Source organism: Nannospalax galili, unplaced genomic scaffold (genome assembly GCF_000622305.1).
Source record: "Nannospalax galili isolate Female #2095 unplaced genomic scaffold, S.galili_v1.0 scaffold395, whole genome shotgun sequence".
Lineage (NCBI taxonomy): Eukaryota > Metazoa > Chordata > Mammalia > Rodentia > Spalacidae > Nannospalax > Nannospalax galili.
The window spans coordinates 386,178-402,109 of NW_008335527.1; the positions used below are offsets into that span (position 1 = coordinate 386,178).

The window sequence follows — 15,932 nt, forward strand, 5'->3', positions numbered from 1 at the left end:
CAGAGGGAACAGTATTGCGGACCCAATGCCTTCGTTTTAGTTTTTTGTTTTAAAGAAAAAAAACAAGAAGACACCTTTGAAGGCAGTGAATATAGATGAGAAAACCAGAGGACTGGAGGCAGGAGTGTGACATCACTGTACGTAAAAGAGGCGGGCCGGAGGACGTGGACGGGGCGAGGGTGGATGCCAATACAAATCCACGTGCAACCGACCAGCCCCGATTCTTTCCTTTCAGGCCCGGGCCAGAATCCTATACATTTGATTCTGCTTCTACCGCCGGGGGACCACGAGAGAGCGTCCGGTGAGTGCTGGGGAGGACCTGGGGCTAGGAGGGCTCGGATTGCGCGGGCCACTCAGCTCCTGCACCCGGTGCGTGGGCGGGAAAGAGGAATCATCGGCCGGCACCGCAGGGACCGCAGCAAGTGGGGATCAGAGCTACGGGGCCCAGAGTGAACTCGAAGGGGTCTAGGAAAAGAGACCAGAACTGGGAACCGGGATGTCAGGACATCGAGGAACTGCATGAATTCACGCCCGGGTTTCTGAAACTTCTGTGACCCTGGCATCTGCAGTGACCTAGGCTGTCCTCCGTCTTGATAGCTCACTTCAGACCTGTGACTGCAGGGTGTGGAGAAAGGAAGGATGGTGCCAGCGGCAGCCACCCAGATCTTCCCTATCGCCCTGGCTTGGTTCCTGTTGGTCCTCCTAGGCGGTCGGTGCCTGGCGCTGCGGGCAGGTGAGTTCCGGGGACTTAACTATGGTGTGTTTTGGGGGGCGAGAGCGGACTGGGCCACCCAGTGCAGTCAAAACCCGCCCGCTGGGGGCTGCGTCTGGCCCAGGGCCCTCCTCCGCCTCCGCCTGCCGCCTAGGCTCCCCATAGCAAAGTTCACGCCCTAGGAGTTCATTCTGTCATCTTCCCTGCCTGGCCTGCGCATGAGCAGAAAAGTGACCACTAAGTTATGGCGATGGGTGGGAGGGCAAATGGCAGAAGGGAATTTGTCACATCCCAGCCCCAATAAGGTCTTCAGGAAGCCTAAAGGCAGCCACAGGACTCAGGGCACAGGGTGTGGCACCCTGGCGGCCAGAACTGACAGTTTCTTGAGATCCCTTGCCTGGTCTGCCCTACAGGCTACCTTCCCCACACCTCACAAGCCCTCTGACTTTCTCTGGTCTGTTTGTTCTTGGGTTTTTTTTTTTCCCTCTCCATCTTCCAGCACATCGTAATGCATGTACCACGGGGCACCACCTGTGCACTTCCTTCCTAGTTTTATTTATTTATTTATTTATTTATTTATTTATTTATTTATTATTGTGGTAGGTTCCAATCAAGTAGTTCAAGCGGTCCTGGAACCCACTGTGTAAACCCAGGCTGGTCTCAAATTTGCAGTAACCCCCTTCCTCAGCCTCTCACAGGCTGGGGATTACAGACTTGGGTCACCAAACCCAACTTCATCTCTTATTTGATTTATTGAACCCATCAATTCCCAGCACATCTCCCCACCCTGCACATCAGTCCCTTCCCCACCAGCCAACCGAGGAAGCAGCTGTAACCCCTCCCTCCATCACTTGGTGCTGTGTGCCCCTGTCTGAGAACAGACCCCAGCAAACCGATCCCCTCTCACCCACAGAACCTAAGCTAGGGTGATGGGGCACCATTTCTACTACATAAGACACAAGCAGAGGTGCTTGGTAAGGCTTATGGAAGCTTCTGCCCTCCCTCCTAGGCCATCTGCTCTACCTCTTGAAGAGACAGCATCACATAATAGTGTTCATTTAGGAGGGAGACAGTTTTTATTCTAAAGGGTAGGCACGAAACATTTTCAATCCAGTAAGCCACGCCATATCTGTCTCTGCATCAATTCTGCCCTTAGTATGTATCACAGCAACAGAAGATAATGTGCAAATGGATGGAAAACTAGTTTGACCTCTGTCCTAGTCTCCTGACCCCAGATTAGGGTACATCCAGTGTCTCAGTCTTGGTGCGCATCCCCCAGGGCAACTTCCCCAAGCGATGCCAAAGCTGCCTGTTTCAGTCAGCAGTGGGTCTGTGCTGCCTGTGGCTTCTGGATGAATTGGAAGTGATAGGAGGAGGTCCTGGGGTTTGAGGTACACTGCTCTCTCCTATGCTGTCCAGTGGGTTCCCTGGTTCACATGGCTCATAGAGGACAGATACGGGTTGAGGGTGAGATGGCAGCTGAAGGGGAGGACTAACCTGAGGCTTTCCTCGAGATAACGTTTTAAATGTTCTATCTGGAGAACAAGGCTGACTGTTTCAGGCAAAGGTTTTCCCCCATTAGGATAGCTCTGGCCCTACAAGTGACTCGCTGGGGATTTTGTCTGACTATTGAACATGTCTACCTCATGACCTTATAGAGGTAGAATCTAGCTCATGGTAGGCCCCCTGAGACTTCATGGTCACTGGTATCCCAGAACCAGAGGGCACCTCTCTCCCAGGGCCCAGTACTATGCCAGGAACCACTTTGAAATTGTATATCTTCCTCTGCTACTGTGGCACAGGCTTGCTTCTAGACACTAGGGGTCCATATTGTGATTCCAATTAGGAACAGTCGTGAACTACACATAGCACCTTTCCCTGGCTCAGAAGCCTCAGTATCAGATTGTCCTGAGTGAAGGTTCTAGTGAAGGCTCATTCATTCATCATTCACACCTATTGTCCACGGGATCTTTAAGATACAAGAGCAGAGTTCATCACCATGTGCTTTTGAATTCTAGTATTTTAAAATATTTTATTTATTATTTTTATTTTATGTGTATGAGTGTTATGCCTGCATGTAAGTAAGTGCACCCATGTCGTGCAATGCCCATGGAGGACAGAAGAGGCTGTCAGATCCCCTGGAACTGGAGTTGCGGACAGTTGTTAGCTGCCATGTGGGTGCTGGGATTCAAACCCGGGTCTTCTGCAAGAACAGTCAGTGTTCTTAACCGCTGAGCCATCTCTCTCCAGCCTGAAGGCTGGTATTTATACCTAGTCATTCATGGCAGAATCTAGGGGCCATATTACTATCTAGGAGGAAAATGAATCAGAAAGAATAGCCACACTTGCTGCTGGTTTGAACAGTCCCTCCCTGTTGGAATCTGGTCTCTCGTCCTAGAAATGGACTCTGGTTCTGTCTGAGAGGTTTTAGTTGAGAAAACTGGGCCCAGGAGACCAGCTTTACATGGGATGATAGCTTTCAGCCTCCTGATCATACATCCTTGTTTTTAGTCTTTACTGATTAAAATCCATCAACATCTGGGTTTGTTGACCATGTATTTGTCAAGATGAGTTCTATCACCTTGACCCCACCATTCTGGGGGTCACACTATAGACTGCATCCACATGATTAATCGTAAGTACCATTGTCCCTCTATGCTGTTGACTGCTGACCACTCTACCTAGGTCTATTATGTCAAGATTTTTCAGCCTCATATTTGCTGGCATCCCATTTCAAGAAAGCCAACTGCTATCACCAGCCCTGGCCTTACACACTTGTCATCACTGAAATTCTGACAAGACTGATATCCTAATCCATAGGCATTCTTTATATGCTTGGTAAACTGGAGTCCTCCTGCTTTTCCACGGACTGGACATTCGTCTGGACTTCTGTATTACATCCCCTTTGACATACTGGACTTTTCTAAGGTTCCTACCAGCTTTAGAAATTCTAGATTCTCTATTAAATACATGTATGGGCCTACGTCTGACCACTTTCCTGCAAACCATTCCTATTACACACAAACATTGTCTCCAGAAAACTCCTGATTTCTATAAGTCCTGTGTTTCCAGGGGATGAGGAGACAGCTCAGTGGCACAGCACCTGTCTCACAATCATGAGGATCTGAGTCTCAGCCCCAGAGCCCATGTCAAAAAAGCCAGGCATGGTTGTATGTGCTTTTACTTCTAGCGCTGGAAAGCAGGGACAAGAGGAACCCTGGGATCACTGACCAACAAGTCTAGCCTACTTGGTGGATTCCAGGCATATGAGAAACTCTGTTCAAGAAGAGTGGGCAGTATACCTGGGGAACAACACTCAAAGTTGTCCTCTAGCCTTCATCTACACACAAATGCTTTAACATAAAAAGTCCTCTGTATCTGGGGATGCTGAGCCCCAAGAAGACAGACGCTCATCTTACTGAAATTGCCCCACTCCCAGGCCAGGTCTCTCATTATAGCTGTTCCCACAAATCACTGTTCAATAGTCAAGGTAGCCATAAAACTAAATGCCTAAGGGTTCTGCTTAATAAGCAGTTAAAACCAAATAATAAATAATAATGACCTAACAGTTTGGTAGCCTTTTGAGAAAATGATGCATGTAAGTAGAAAGAAAAAATCATAAATTAACATTCACATGAAGGTGGACACCTTGAATCCCAGCACTTGGGAAGCAGCAGCAGGTAGAGCTCTGTGAGTTCAAGGGCAGCCTGGTCTATAACTTAGGTTCCAGGACATCCAGGGGTACAGAGTGAAACTCTGTCTCAAAAAAAATTGCCTTCAGTTCCTACTTTGAAACATATTTGAGGAGCGATGGGGCAAGGTTTGCTTATGGAGCCCAGGCTGGCCTGTAACTCCCTTGTGTAAACCAGACTCACCTGGGAGTTGCTGGGATTCTCCTGTCTCAAGCCTCCTAGTGCTGAGTTGAAGGTGTGTGCCCCAGGTCAGTTTCAGATTATAGGCAGGTGCTAGTGAAGGCCAGAAGGTGTCAGACTCCCTGGAGCTGGAGTTACAGGGAGCTGTGAGCCCTCTGATGGGAACCAAACTCCTGGCCTCTGCAAGAGCAGTACACATTCTTTTTTTCTGATCTGATAGAATATTTATTTTCCCATTATAGGACAGTCATGGGGGACTTGTTCTGAGGTATGTGTTTTTTGTTTTTTGTTTTTAATGTGCATGAGCATTTTATCTGCATGTATATAAGTGTACCACATGCATGCAGTGCCTGCGGGGGCCAGAAGAGGGCATTGGGTTCCCTGGAACTGAAATTATAGATAGTTGTGAGCCACCAGGTGGGTGCTGGGAACAGAACCTGGGAACAGCCAGTACTCTTAACCACTGAGCCATTGCTCCAGCCCCTAAGGTATGTTTTTGAACTATGAAAGACATCTGTTTTCTAAAAGCTCTACATTTCAAGGTTTTGCTTTAGGTGATAACATCTCATGACTAGACAGTCCCTGCAGGTACCAGATTTCCTGTTGTATCCAATTGCATATATTTACAAAGGACACTCTGCATAGTCTCTGAACTGACTAAGCATATATATGTCCAACATGCCCACCATGCCTAAAATTGGGATGCCATGTAAATCCGTTGTTAAACTGAGCTAATTTTTTGTCCTTGCTTAAGTCCACTTTTTCATCTGATTTGGATTCCTCAGGACAGCTAGAAACAGGTGTTCCCATGTTAATGGGCAAAATGCACATGGGAGGAGGAGTTTTTGACAGCCAGGGAAACTTGAAACTTTTGTTGGCAAACCACCAAGAACAGCGAACACTCTTAACTGCTGAGCCGTGTCTCCAATCCTGAAAAATGTCTTAGTAATTTCCTTACCTCCCTCTCAACATCTGACCTTTGTTGTATGAGGAGCTAGGGATTAAACCTAGGACCTTGCAAACACTAGGCCAGTGCTCAACCACTGAACAACCTGCTCACCCACTGAACAACCTGCTCACCCACCACATCTGTATTCTGACTTCTGCTTCTACTATATCTCGTCTTCCCCCTTCCCAAAGGGGCAATCCTGTGATGCCAAGACATTGACATTAACATTTCCAACATAAAGACTGGTACTGGCCATCCTTTAAACAGCTTCCACTGACGCTTCCTTCCCTCTTGGTGTTCATGTCCTCATATGGTCTCCTAACACAGGATACTGGGATGACCTGTGTAGTCTTTAGAATACAATAGAGATGCTGGAATGTGACTCCTAAGGCTAGGTTTTAAAGATACACCATGGTCCTTGGATCTCTCATTCTGGGAGATGCCAGCCAGACTACACCCACCCGTAACACAGGGAGGTGTTCTGCTGCAGACAGACATGGAAGAAAAGTCTGTTACATAAGTGGGTGGACCATGGGCCCCTGAAGGCAGGGGAGCATAGTGAGGAAGAGAGTCAAGAGATACCCTGGGAAATGGGAAATGGGGAGAAACATCATGGGAAGATACTGATTCCCTGAGAAAGCTCTCCAGGAAATCTCATGGTGCAGTTCATTGTCTGGAAAGGTGTGGCAGGGGGATAAGGTGGCAAGACAAGGACAGAGGCTAAACCTGTATGAAAACATCTGCTTTTGGAAGTTTTATTTGAGAGTCTGTCAATATTTTATGTAACAATGAACAAAATTAAATTTTAGAACAATTATCCCTAAAAAGCATAAGCAAAATGAATCCCACAAATCTCTCTACATGTCAACTGCATGGCCTGGCCACACATACTCATAGTAAGTACCAGGTCACAACATCATTGTGTCTGTTGATAATCATAGTCTAATGTTTTGTAACCTAGACTGATAGTACAGATATTTTATCACTAATTCATACTCCTGTGGCTTTTCAGGTATGTGTCCTTTTCCTGTAAGGGGATAAGCAACGTGTAATAAGTTATAAAAATTATGTTTTCCTTAATAAGATTTTTATATCTACATGTAAATGCTTACTTAATTAAAGTTATTTATTATTATTGTGCATGTGTGTGCATAAGATGTGTGTGCTGAGTGTGGGCACACAGATGCCACATCTCACATTTAGAGGTGTGAGGACAACTTTCAGGAGTCTATTGTTTCCTTCCACCATGAGTCCTGGAGATGGTCACAGGATGGCATGGCAAGAGCTTTTACCCCCAAACCATATCACCAGCCCTAACCCTAACACTGCCCCATAACTTCTTCTGCTATCCTTTGCATGTTTTGCTTGAATGTTTTCTATAGAATTAGGTTCTTTCAGTGCACTAAGAATGTTTGTATATATTTGGACCATTTCTGATCTTTTGAACTTGTTGTTGATAGCTGTGCATCTCTCTAATCTCACTTGAGTTTTGTGCATGTTGACTGGCTCATACTGAGTTCCTCATTTCTCTAGTTTCACTCTATTTGGTGAAGCCTTGTGCCACCTCCAGAGGCAGACCCCGTTCCAGATCCACTGGACAGTCACCACCTCATTGTTCTCTGACCGCATTTTCCTGCAAGTACAGACTCCAACGCTGTCAGGTGGCTTGAATGAGACTGCCTTCCTAACTCACTGCTAGGGCTTCAGCAAAGTACAGCTTCCTTTTATCTGCCTACAAAGTGGATTTTTAAGGATAACTGGTGCTTCATTTATCACTACCCACCTTAAAGGGATAGGGTTTGTGACCTTTAGTTCACAACCACAAAGCTAGTTCTGGGGCTGAAGAGCCTCATGTTCATATTCATCAAATCTTCCAGTGGGGTATAGTTAGAAAGAATCTCCATCGTTTAAGAGGAATGAGTTCGAAAGGCTTAGAAGGAGTAGGAGAGGGAAAAGAGGGGTGAGGGACACGGACTCAGAAAGGAAATGGATGGTAAAAGAGGCAGGGAAGAGAAGGGCGAGCTGGAGAGAGAAGGGACAAAGAAGGTGCTCACAAATCTCCAGCAATCCTGCTTACACGGGAGTGTTTGGGAAGGCAGAGGGGAGAAAGGAGTTTTTTAACATCACCTTTTCTGACTTTTGGCATAATTATATTGCATACTTCTTACAATTTTCTAACTAAAATATTCTTTTAATTTATTTTTATTTTATGTGTATTGCCTGCATATGTGTAAGTGCACTCGTGTGGTGAAATACCCACAGAAGACAGAAGGCATAGGGTCCCCTGGAACTGGAGTTATGGATGCTTATTAGCCACGCTTTGGGTGCTGGGATTTAAACCCCGTGTCTTCTGTAAGAGCAGCCAGCGCTCTTAACCTTTGAGCCATCTCTGCAGCCCCAAACAAAAGTATTCTTTTAAATGTTGGTGCTCACACACACAGGGGAGAGCGTACATGAATGTGCCTAGATACTTCTTGCCCATTCCTTGTGCAGTCTGCTTAATAGAACATCTCCCTCCGGCATTCTGCACTGCATGTCTTCTTTTGCTGCCAGTAGAATTCTGAAGACCAGCAGCCTTAAGTGTGTTGGGATGCAAGGACTGACTGAGGTGTAGGCGGAGAGAGTGGGGCTTCACACAGGAAACACAAATGAATATCTCTCCTCGAGAATGGGGTAAGGATGTGATTTAGTAGGAGGGGGAGTATAATCTGGTGCCCCATTTTTTTTATGGAAGTACTCTGCTCACAGGTGAGAACTCCCTCTCTCTGTCAAGTTGCAGCATTACTACAGGAAGTCTTTCCTGAACACCCATGACCCATGAGGAATTTGCCATCTCTATGATGCTTCCTTTGCCTTTCTGTTGAAAGCTTCATCTCTGTGGCTACATTTAATTCCCCAGAGCAGAGATACTCTCTAATATATTTTGTACCCTGATGCTTGATAAAGACCATTAAAAGTGTTTGTCAGAAGAACCCTCCTGCATCTCTGAGTGCACCTGAGGGATCCATGCAAACATGAGAGGATTTTACCAACCTAAGACAATTAAAGATGGCACAAGACTAAGGATCCTGGAGTTGGACAGCTAAGCCAGACGCTTCTCCCCTTCCAGTCTGGTCCTTAATGAGGAGCCTCAGAGTCACAGACCATGAGTCACACAGTCTGGACCTGACCTGTATGTTTCTTTCACAGATATTCACTCACTTTGCCTCAACTTCACTGTGAAAGGTGAGCCTGTACCTCGACAGCTCTGGTCTGAAGTACAGTGCTCAGTGAATGGAGTGCCATTCCTTCAGTATAGTGACAACAAAGCCAAGCCGTTGGGTGCCCTGGGAAAGAAGGTGAATGCCACCGAAGTATGGAAAGATTTGATCAAAAGATTGAAATACATGGGAGAAGAGTTTGAGAAGAAGCTACTTAACAGACAACTGAGAACTGTCAAGTTCAGGGGTAAGTATGGGTCGGAACACAAATGCAGAGAAGGTCAGCAAGACAGAAAAATGGCAGTGCACATATACTAAGGGGACTCTGAATGTATTTGTGTAAGCACTAAGCATTGTCCAGCCATGGAAACACACCGTATCTAACGGGTAATACAGGGAAAGTCAAGGAGTAAATAATACCTGCTTGTGGGGAAAGGCTTGATCTTTGGGAGATGTTGGATCTATCAAGAGTGGGGGATGATGGTTTCGGGTGTGGTTTGCAGGTTGCCCCCCCTTGCAGGCCAAGATGCTTTGTCGGCATGAACAAGGACAACTCATTGATGCCTACTGGCTGTTTACCATCAGTGGACAATATTCCTTCCTCTTTTACCCAATGAACTTGACCTGGATATTGATTAATCCTGAAGCCAAAGACACGATGCAGAAATGCAAGGATGACAAGGAGCTAGTAGATGATCTGGGTAAGATCTCCATGGGAGATTGTCCCCACTGGCTCAAGGACCTCTTAAAGCACCATAAGGAAACACCAGGTAGGCAGTTACCTGGGTTATCAGAGAGTAACCTCAGTAGGGTGGGAAAGATGTGGCAACTCTCTTTAAAGGTCTGATGACTTCCCCACATGGATGTCACCATGTGTGCATCATAGAACATTTGATAGAGTGAGTGAATGATTTCTTGGTGGTTTCCCTGTCTATAGAGCCAGTGATGATGTCAAGGATTTCTCACCATCCTCTTTCTCATCTCACATCTGAATGATTCTAATTCCCCTTTAACCGATGGCACGGGAACTTAATCATCTGCTAATGGGTCCCCAAGACTGTATGCATCATGTTAACTTCCAGACTTTTGCTCCTTGGGTATAGCTGTCCTTCCACCAGCCCCATTGTCCCTTCTATAAAGGCTTCAGGGCCTTCCCCTGACATGATTAAACACAACTAACTGTGCCAACCTTTAGAAAGTTCTAATGATAGAAAGTACGCCATGTTATATGAGAGTTGGGTGCTCATTTGCTTCCTTTGCTAGTGAAATGAACACTATAAGGACACAGAGCAGCCCCCATTCATCTCTCTACCTGGGACCTGGTAGAGTACTTATTACCCTCTGCTGCCTCGGGCAGAGCAGCTGCTGAAGAAGGTATGTTTTTAGTTTTGTCCAGGATTTTGCTTTTTGTTTGTTTTAGGACCAACATCCAAGTTCCCAAGTACTCCCCAACTTCTCTCTACCACTGAGCTTCCATCTATGATCTCGCTGCCACCTACCACTTGGCTTCCTTCTACGACCCAGCTACCATCTACCCCCTGGCTTTCTTCTACTGAAATAAGTGCCATCGTTGTAGCCTGCCTTCTGCCTGTCCTTGTCATTCTGGCGTTCGTGAAGAGATCCAGCATCATGAAAGGTGAGGAATAGGCTGGCCTCTGCCCCTTGGTGAGATCCTAGTCTGGGGAGGATTTCAAAGAGGAATCTCACTCATCTACCCAATCCACTGTCCACTATAGTGGCTATCCCTCCTCTGAAATGATACCTGTTTTTAGTCTTGAGCCTCCTACTTCACCCTTGTGTTGGGGATTATTGTTGTTGGGGTACAGGAGGCCAGCACAGTCAGCATACCTGTGCAGTCAGTCAGAGAAGCAACAAAACACAAGAGTCCTCCTAAGGTGAGACAGAATCCAATACCCAGAATTTTTTTTTAATTTTATGTGTATGAGTATTTTGCCTGCATGTATGCAAGTGCATCTGTGTCATGCAATGCCCATGGAGGCTAGAAGAGGGCGTTGGATCCCTTGGAACTAGAGCTAAGGACTATGTGGGTCTGGGGACCAAACCCCGGACCTCTGGAAGAGCTGCTAGTACTCTTAAACTCTGAGATGTCTCTCTAGCCACTACACCTGGAAAGTTTTAATGAGGTATTTTCTCCTCGGGATGTAACTCAAGATTCGACCAAGTCTTTGATTAAAGTCTCTTTGCTCTCTAAAGATAGCATGACCTAAGGCAGTAGACTCTAATGTCACAGAAACTGTTCCATCACCTGTTGCTTCTTCTCTGGATCATGACAGCTTTGTTAGACTAACCCTTAATGGCAAAAACTGCCCTTCTGAGGGTCTGGCTTCTAGTTCAGCACACTAACTTCTGCTCAGACACTGAGTGCCCAGGAAGTAAATATAACCTTTAAATTTAGACTTTAGGAACTTGGAATTTATGTCTATCAGTTGCCATTTTAAGACCTACAACAACTTTGTTTCTTGCTTTAATGTTTCCATTGCAGTAACTAGATACTTTAGTCAAAATATTATTGGTGCAATTAAAAAAAATTATGCGGTCAGTGGCAGGATGGCTCAGTGAGTAAAGGTACTTGTCCTGCAAGCCTGATGACTTGACCTGCGTTCAATACCCAGTGCCTAGGGTGGGAGAGAACCTACTCTCAGAAGAAGCATTCCCCTCCCCTACATACATTGTAATAAGTGAAGTTAAACATAAAATTCTGGTATAGTATTGGATGGATTTGGGAAAACATGCCTATAATCCTGACACTTGGGAGGGGAGGCATGAGGATCAGGAAGTCAAGTCATCTCTGATGACATAGTGAATTTGAAGCCAACAAGGACTATATGGGTCCCTGAAAAAAATAAATAAAATAATTCATTTTTATTATTATTACTATTCTGTCATGGGTATGTGTACATAGAAACACTTATTGAATTCACCTATGGCAAACATTATACATTAGTAGCTGTAGGTTTAGGACAGCCCTTAAGACTATTTAAGGAGCTGGCGTAGTCAAATCTACTTACAACCCCAGCACTAAGGAGGCTGGGGCAGGAAGATCGTGAGGTTCAAGGCTAGCCTAGGTTGCATAGTGAGATCCTTTAAAACAAACATCACCTCCACCACCAAAAATACTCTAAAGTTGACTCTTATCCTAGGTTATGCTTCAGTGACTATAGAACTATGATTCAAACATTTTTGTCCTTTAAAATTGAAATCACCTGTGTTTATGCAAGCAAAACTAATAACATTCTGTCCATTGTCAGTGATTTTTTTTCTATATATAATCCCAGAGGAAAAACACAAAATTATAATGACGACGTAATTTTATTTTGCTTTTTTTTTTTTTTAACAATCCTGGTAAGCATGGGGGGGTGAAAAGTTTTGAATCTATTATCAGTGAACATAAAGCTCTGTTTGGTTCATTTTTTTCCATTGCAGTTGATTTTTTTCTAAAATAAAATCCCAGGGAAAAAACACAAAATTATAAGGACGACTTAATTTTATTTTGCTTTTTTTTTTTTTAACAATCCTGGTAAGCATGGGGTGGTGAAAAGATTTGAATCTATTATCAGTGAACATAAAGCTCTGTTTGGTTTTGCTTTTTTAATAAGAATAATAGTTTGAAATATTTTGAAATAACATTTTTATTATATAAGAATTTAAAATCTGCTAGTATAATGGCTGACACCTACAGTCCCAGCACTGAGAAAGCTGAGGCCAGAAGAGTGCCACACGTTTGAAGTTACATTGTAACCTCAAGCCTGGGTTACATAGTAAATTCCAGGACAGCTTGGGCTACAGACTGAAACCCTGTCTCAAAAAAAAAAAAAAAAAATTAGGAGCTCCAGAGATGGCTAAAAGAGTTCACTGTTCTTGCAAAGGACTCAAGATCCATTCCTAGCACCTATATCAGGCAGCTTACAATTGCCTATTACTCCAGCTCCAGGGGTATCCAATACTTCTGGCCTCCAGGGGCATCTGTACACACATGCGCATCCACACCCACAGACACACACATACACATAATTTAAAATGTCTTTATAAATAAACAAAAGTAAAAAGATCAGCAAAACCATAAATGCAAATATATTTTTGTTGGAATTTCATCTTGATTTTTAGTCACAATCTCTTTTTAAACTTCACAACCTATCCCCATCTGAAGTCATATTACAGAAGTGCCTCGTGGCATAAAGGTCTGGAACAAATACAAAAATAGAAATTAAAAAACGGGACCAGCGAGATGGCTCAGTGGATAAAGGGGCTTGCCAAACAAGTCTGACAACCTAAGTTCAATCCCTGGACACCACATTATGAAAGGAAAGATCCTATACCAGAAAATAGTACTCTTATCTCTAGGCATGGATGCCATGATATGCAGGTACATGTCTGCACTTGCACAAACAAACACACATGATGATAGACAGATGATAGATAGATAGATAGATAGATAGATAGATAGATAGATAGATAGATAGATGATAGATGATAGATAATAGACAGATAATAGATAGATGATGATGATAGATGAGAGATGAGAGATCAGATAGATAGATAGATAGATAGATAGATAGATAGATAGATAGATAGATAGATAGATAGATAGATAGATAGATAGATAGATAGATAGATAGATAGATAGATAGATAGATAGATAGATAGATAGATAGATAGATAGATAGATAGATAGATAGATAGATAGATAGATAGATAGATAGATAGATAGATGGAGGGATGATGGATGGATGGAGATAGATGATAGACAGATAATAGATAGATGATGATGATAGATGATAGATGAGAGATCAGATAGATAGATAGATAGATAGATAGATAGATAGATAAGGTAGATAGAAAAATAGATAATGAGTAGAGTAGATAATGGATGATATAGATTGATGATGGTTATGTAGAGAGATAATAGATAAACAGATATATGATAGACAGATTAGATTGATGGGTGGATGGATGGATAGATAGATAGATGATATCGACAGATAGATACATAGACACATAGATAGATACATAGAGAGATACATAGATAGATAGATAATGATAGATAGATAGATGATGGATGATAGATAGATAGACGATAGATAGATGATTAATGATAGATAGATAGATAGATAGATGAGAGATAGATGAGAGATTAGGTAGATGATCAGATAGATGATAGATAGATAGATAGATAGATAGATAGATAGATAGATAGATGATAGATAGATAGATAGATAGATAGATAGATAGATAGATGATAGATAAGCACTGTGAAAATGAGTTGCATGATCTACAAAAGGTGAAGGAGTGTCTGAGGAGTGAAGATGCTGAACTCTCAGGAAGTCAGTGTAATTGATGTCCTTTCTATCAATAGGTAATTCTCGATGCTACTCCTCTACCTCCTCATCTGTGCTCTGGTCTCATCATCATCACCAACTGTGTCTGGAAACTCTCTAGAATATTGCCAAGCTCTTCTTCATTAAACTAGCAAAAATACTTCTGATGACATCTTGGGACTCTGTGCCATTTGACTTCTGACCAAAGTGGGATCCCTGAAGAGGAGGACACCTAACACTATGATGGTGATGACTCCCACCAACCTCTCATCAGACTACCCGGTATTCCTGTCAACAGACCAACAGACAGAGAACCCCTGACTGTTACCAGGGCTTCAACCCAGTCTCCATTGCTAACAGCCTGATTGAATGTCTGACTGTCCAATCATCCACAGATCCATCCAGTTCAGGTCCTGCACCTCTCCTCCCTGGTCCTGTGCTCCTACAGTTTATCTCTGAGTACCACTGAACCCTGAGGTCTGGGCAGTTTTCCGATTAGCTAGCCTAATATTTTATCTAACCACCTGTAGTGATTCTCTTCACATCTGCATCAGCTGTCTACCTGTGCCTCGGCCTCCAGCGAGGCCTTGTTGATCTCTTCTGGAGACTCTTTCACCCTTGGTAACCATTATGTTTGTCTGTTATAAAAGTATAATCACTATGTGATGTATAATGTGTGATCTGAGAGTTGATATTAGTAATAAGGGTTGGAATGAAATAGTCTGTGTATGCTAATGGCCAGCGATCCATGGCAATTGGGACTATTTGGCATAATGCAGCCAGTGAAACTGGCTGTTATTCAATAAATTCTAACTTTGTGCAAAGACACAAATAGGTCCACATATGTTTCTGGCATAGCCCTCAGGGCAAGATTCCATTCATTAAAGAAAGAATCCACTGAGTATACAGGCCAATGGCAAAGTAATTAGAAGTATATAACATATTGTCACTCAAATTAAACCATTCATGATATAGATAAAATTCAACACTCCTACCAAAAGACTCATGAACAAAGACTAAGTTCCACTAACCCAAGGCCTGGCTTACCACAGTATAATTTTATACTGCTCAGAGTGATACCTGACCAAGCAGATTAAGGCTCAAAGATAGGAGGACTGTGAAGACATATTGCCAACACTGAGAAGGGTCCCAACTCATGAGGAATTGGTTAGGGAAAATAAGCAATAAAGCCAAAAAAATAATCAAATTCAAATAATACATATAGGATTACTCATCTGTAACATGGACTGTAGAATTGTATTATACCAAGAAACTATTTGAGAAATTGTATTATACCAAGAAACTATAAAGAAAACTATATGGAAAAATGTTCACTCTTAAGAGAAAGATAACAGACTAAGGAAAAAGACATCCTGAAGTGGTGCCAGCCTCTAGGGATTCACAGTGCCCTACAGAGCAAAAGGTTAGAAAAATGTAACAGAACAGTCCTGGTTGATATTTTCATGCCAGGAACTACAAGATGGTCAAGGCACAGGGGTGAATTAACCTCTTTTTCTTAAGGGCATTTGGGGTTCCTTAGAAGGTACTTAGAAAGAAAGACCTGTAAGACTTTTAGGAGCACCTCGGCTTCTTCAGGTCCCTCTACCAGTGTGTGACCTGCTGTAGTGAGTCCTGGTCTGATAGACCATGTGGCTTCCTTTGGAAACTCTGAGGACAATTGTGTAGTTTTGCAAACTGAATTTTCTAGATAACAGCTTTGTGTCCCAAGGTCAAAATTTAGACACATTTCATGGATAAAGTTTGGCAAAAACAGATTTTTAAATCAATCGTCGACCTCATAAAACTCATTTCTAAAAAATAAGAAGCCCAACAAACTCAATAAAAATCACATACATTTATCTT

The 15,932-nt window shown here is 43.4% G+C and overlaps 1 protein-coding gene across 2 annotated transcripts; it reads left to right on the top strand.

The window, feature by feature from the left end:
* Positions 1-141: 141 nt before the first annotated feature.
* On the top strand, positions 142-14,735 carry LOC103731922 (retinoic acid early transcript 1E-like). 2 transcript variants are annotated; one of them, XM_008830425.2, is made up of 6 exons: positions 142-301; positions 622-733; positions 8,723-8,980; positions 9,237-9,503; positions 10,154-10,369; positions 14,108-14,735. In XM_008830425.2, exons 2-6 carry the CDS (start codon positions 640-642, stop codon positions 14,188-14,190), a joined length of 918 nt encoding a protein of 305 aa, XP_008828647.2. In that variant the 5' UTR covers positions 142-301; positions 622-639; the 3' UTR covers positions 14,191-14,735. The 2 variants fall into 2 exon arrangements, with proteins under 2 accessions (XP_008828647.2, XP_029418061.1); XM_029562201.1 differs by having other exon boundaries at positions 144-301; positions 598-733.
* Positions 14,736-15,932: the final 1,197 nt, after the last annotated feature.

Bases quoted from the DNA above. Each gene is read 5' to 3' on its own strand.
- LOC103731922 (XM_008830425.2), top strand. From the start codon at position 640: ATGGTGCCAGCGGCAGCCACCCAGATCTTCCCTATCGCCCTGGCTTGG. The intron at 8,981-9,236 runs GTAAGTATGGGT...TGTGGTTTGCAG, and splicing joins GAGAACTGTCAAGTTCAGGG to GTTGCCCCCCCTTGCAGGCC. The intron at 9,504-10,153 runs GTAGGCAGTTAC...TGTTTGTTTTAG, and splicing joins GCACCATAAGGAAACACCAG to GACCAACATCCAAGTTCCCA.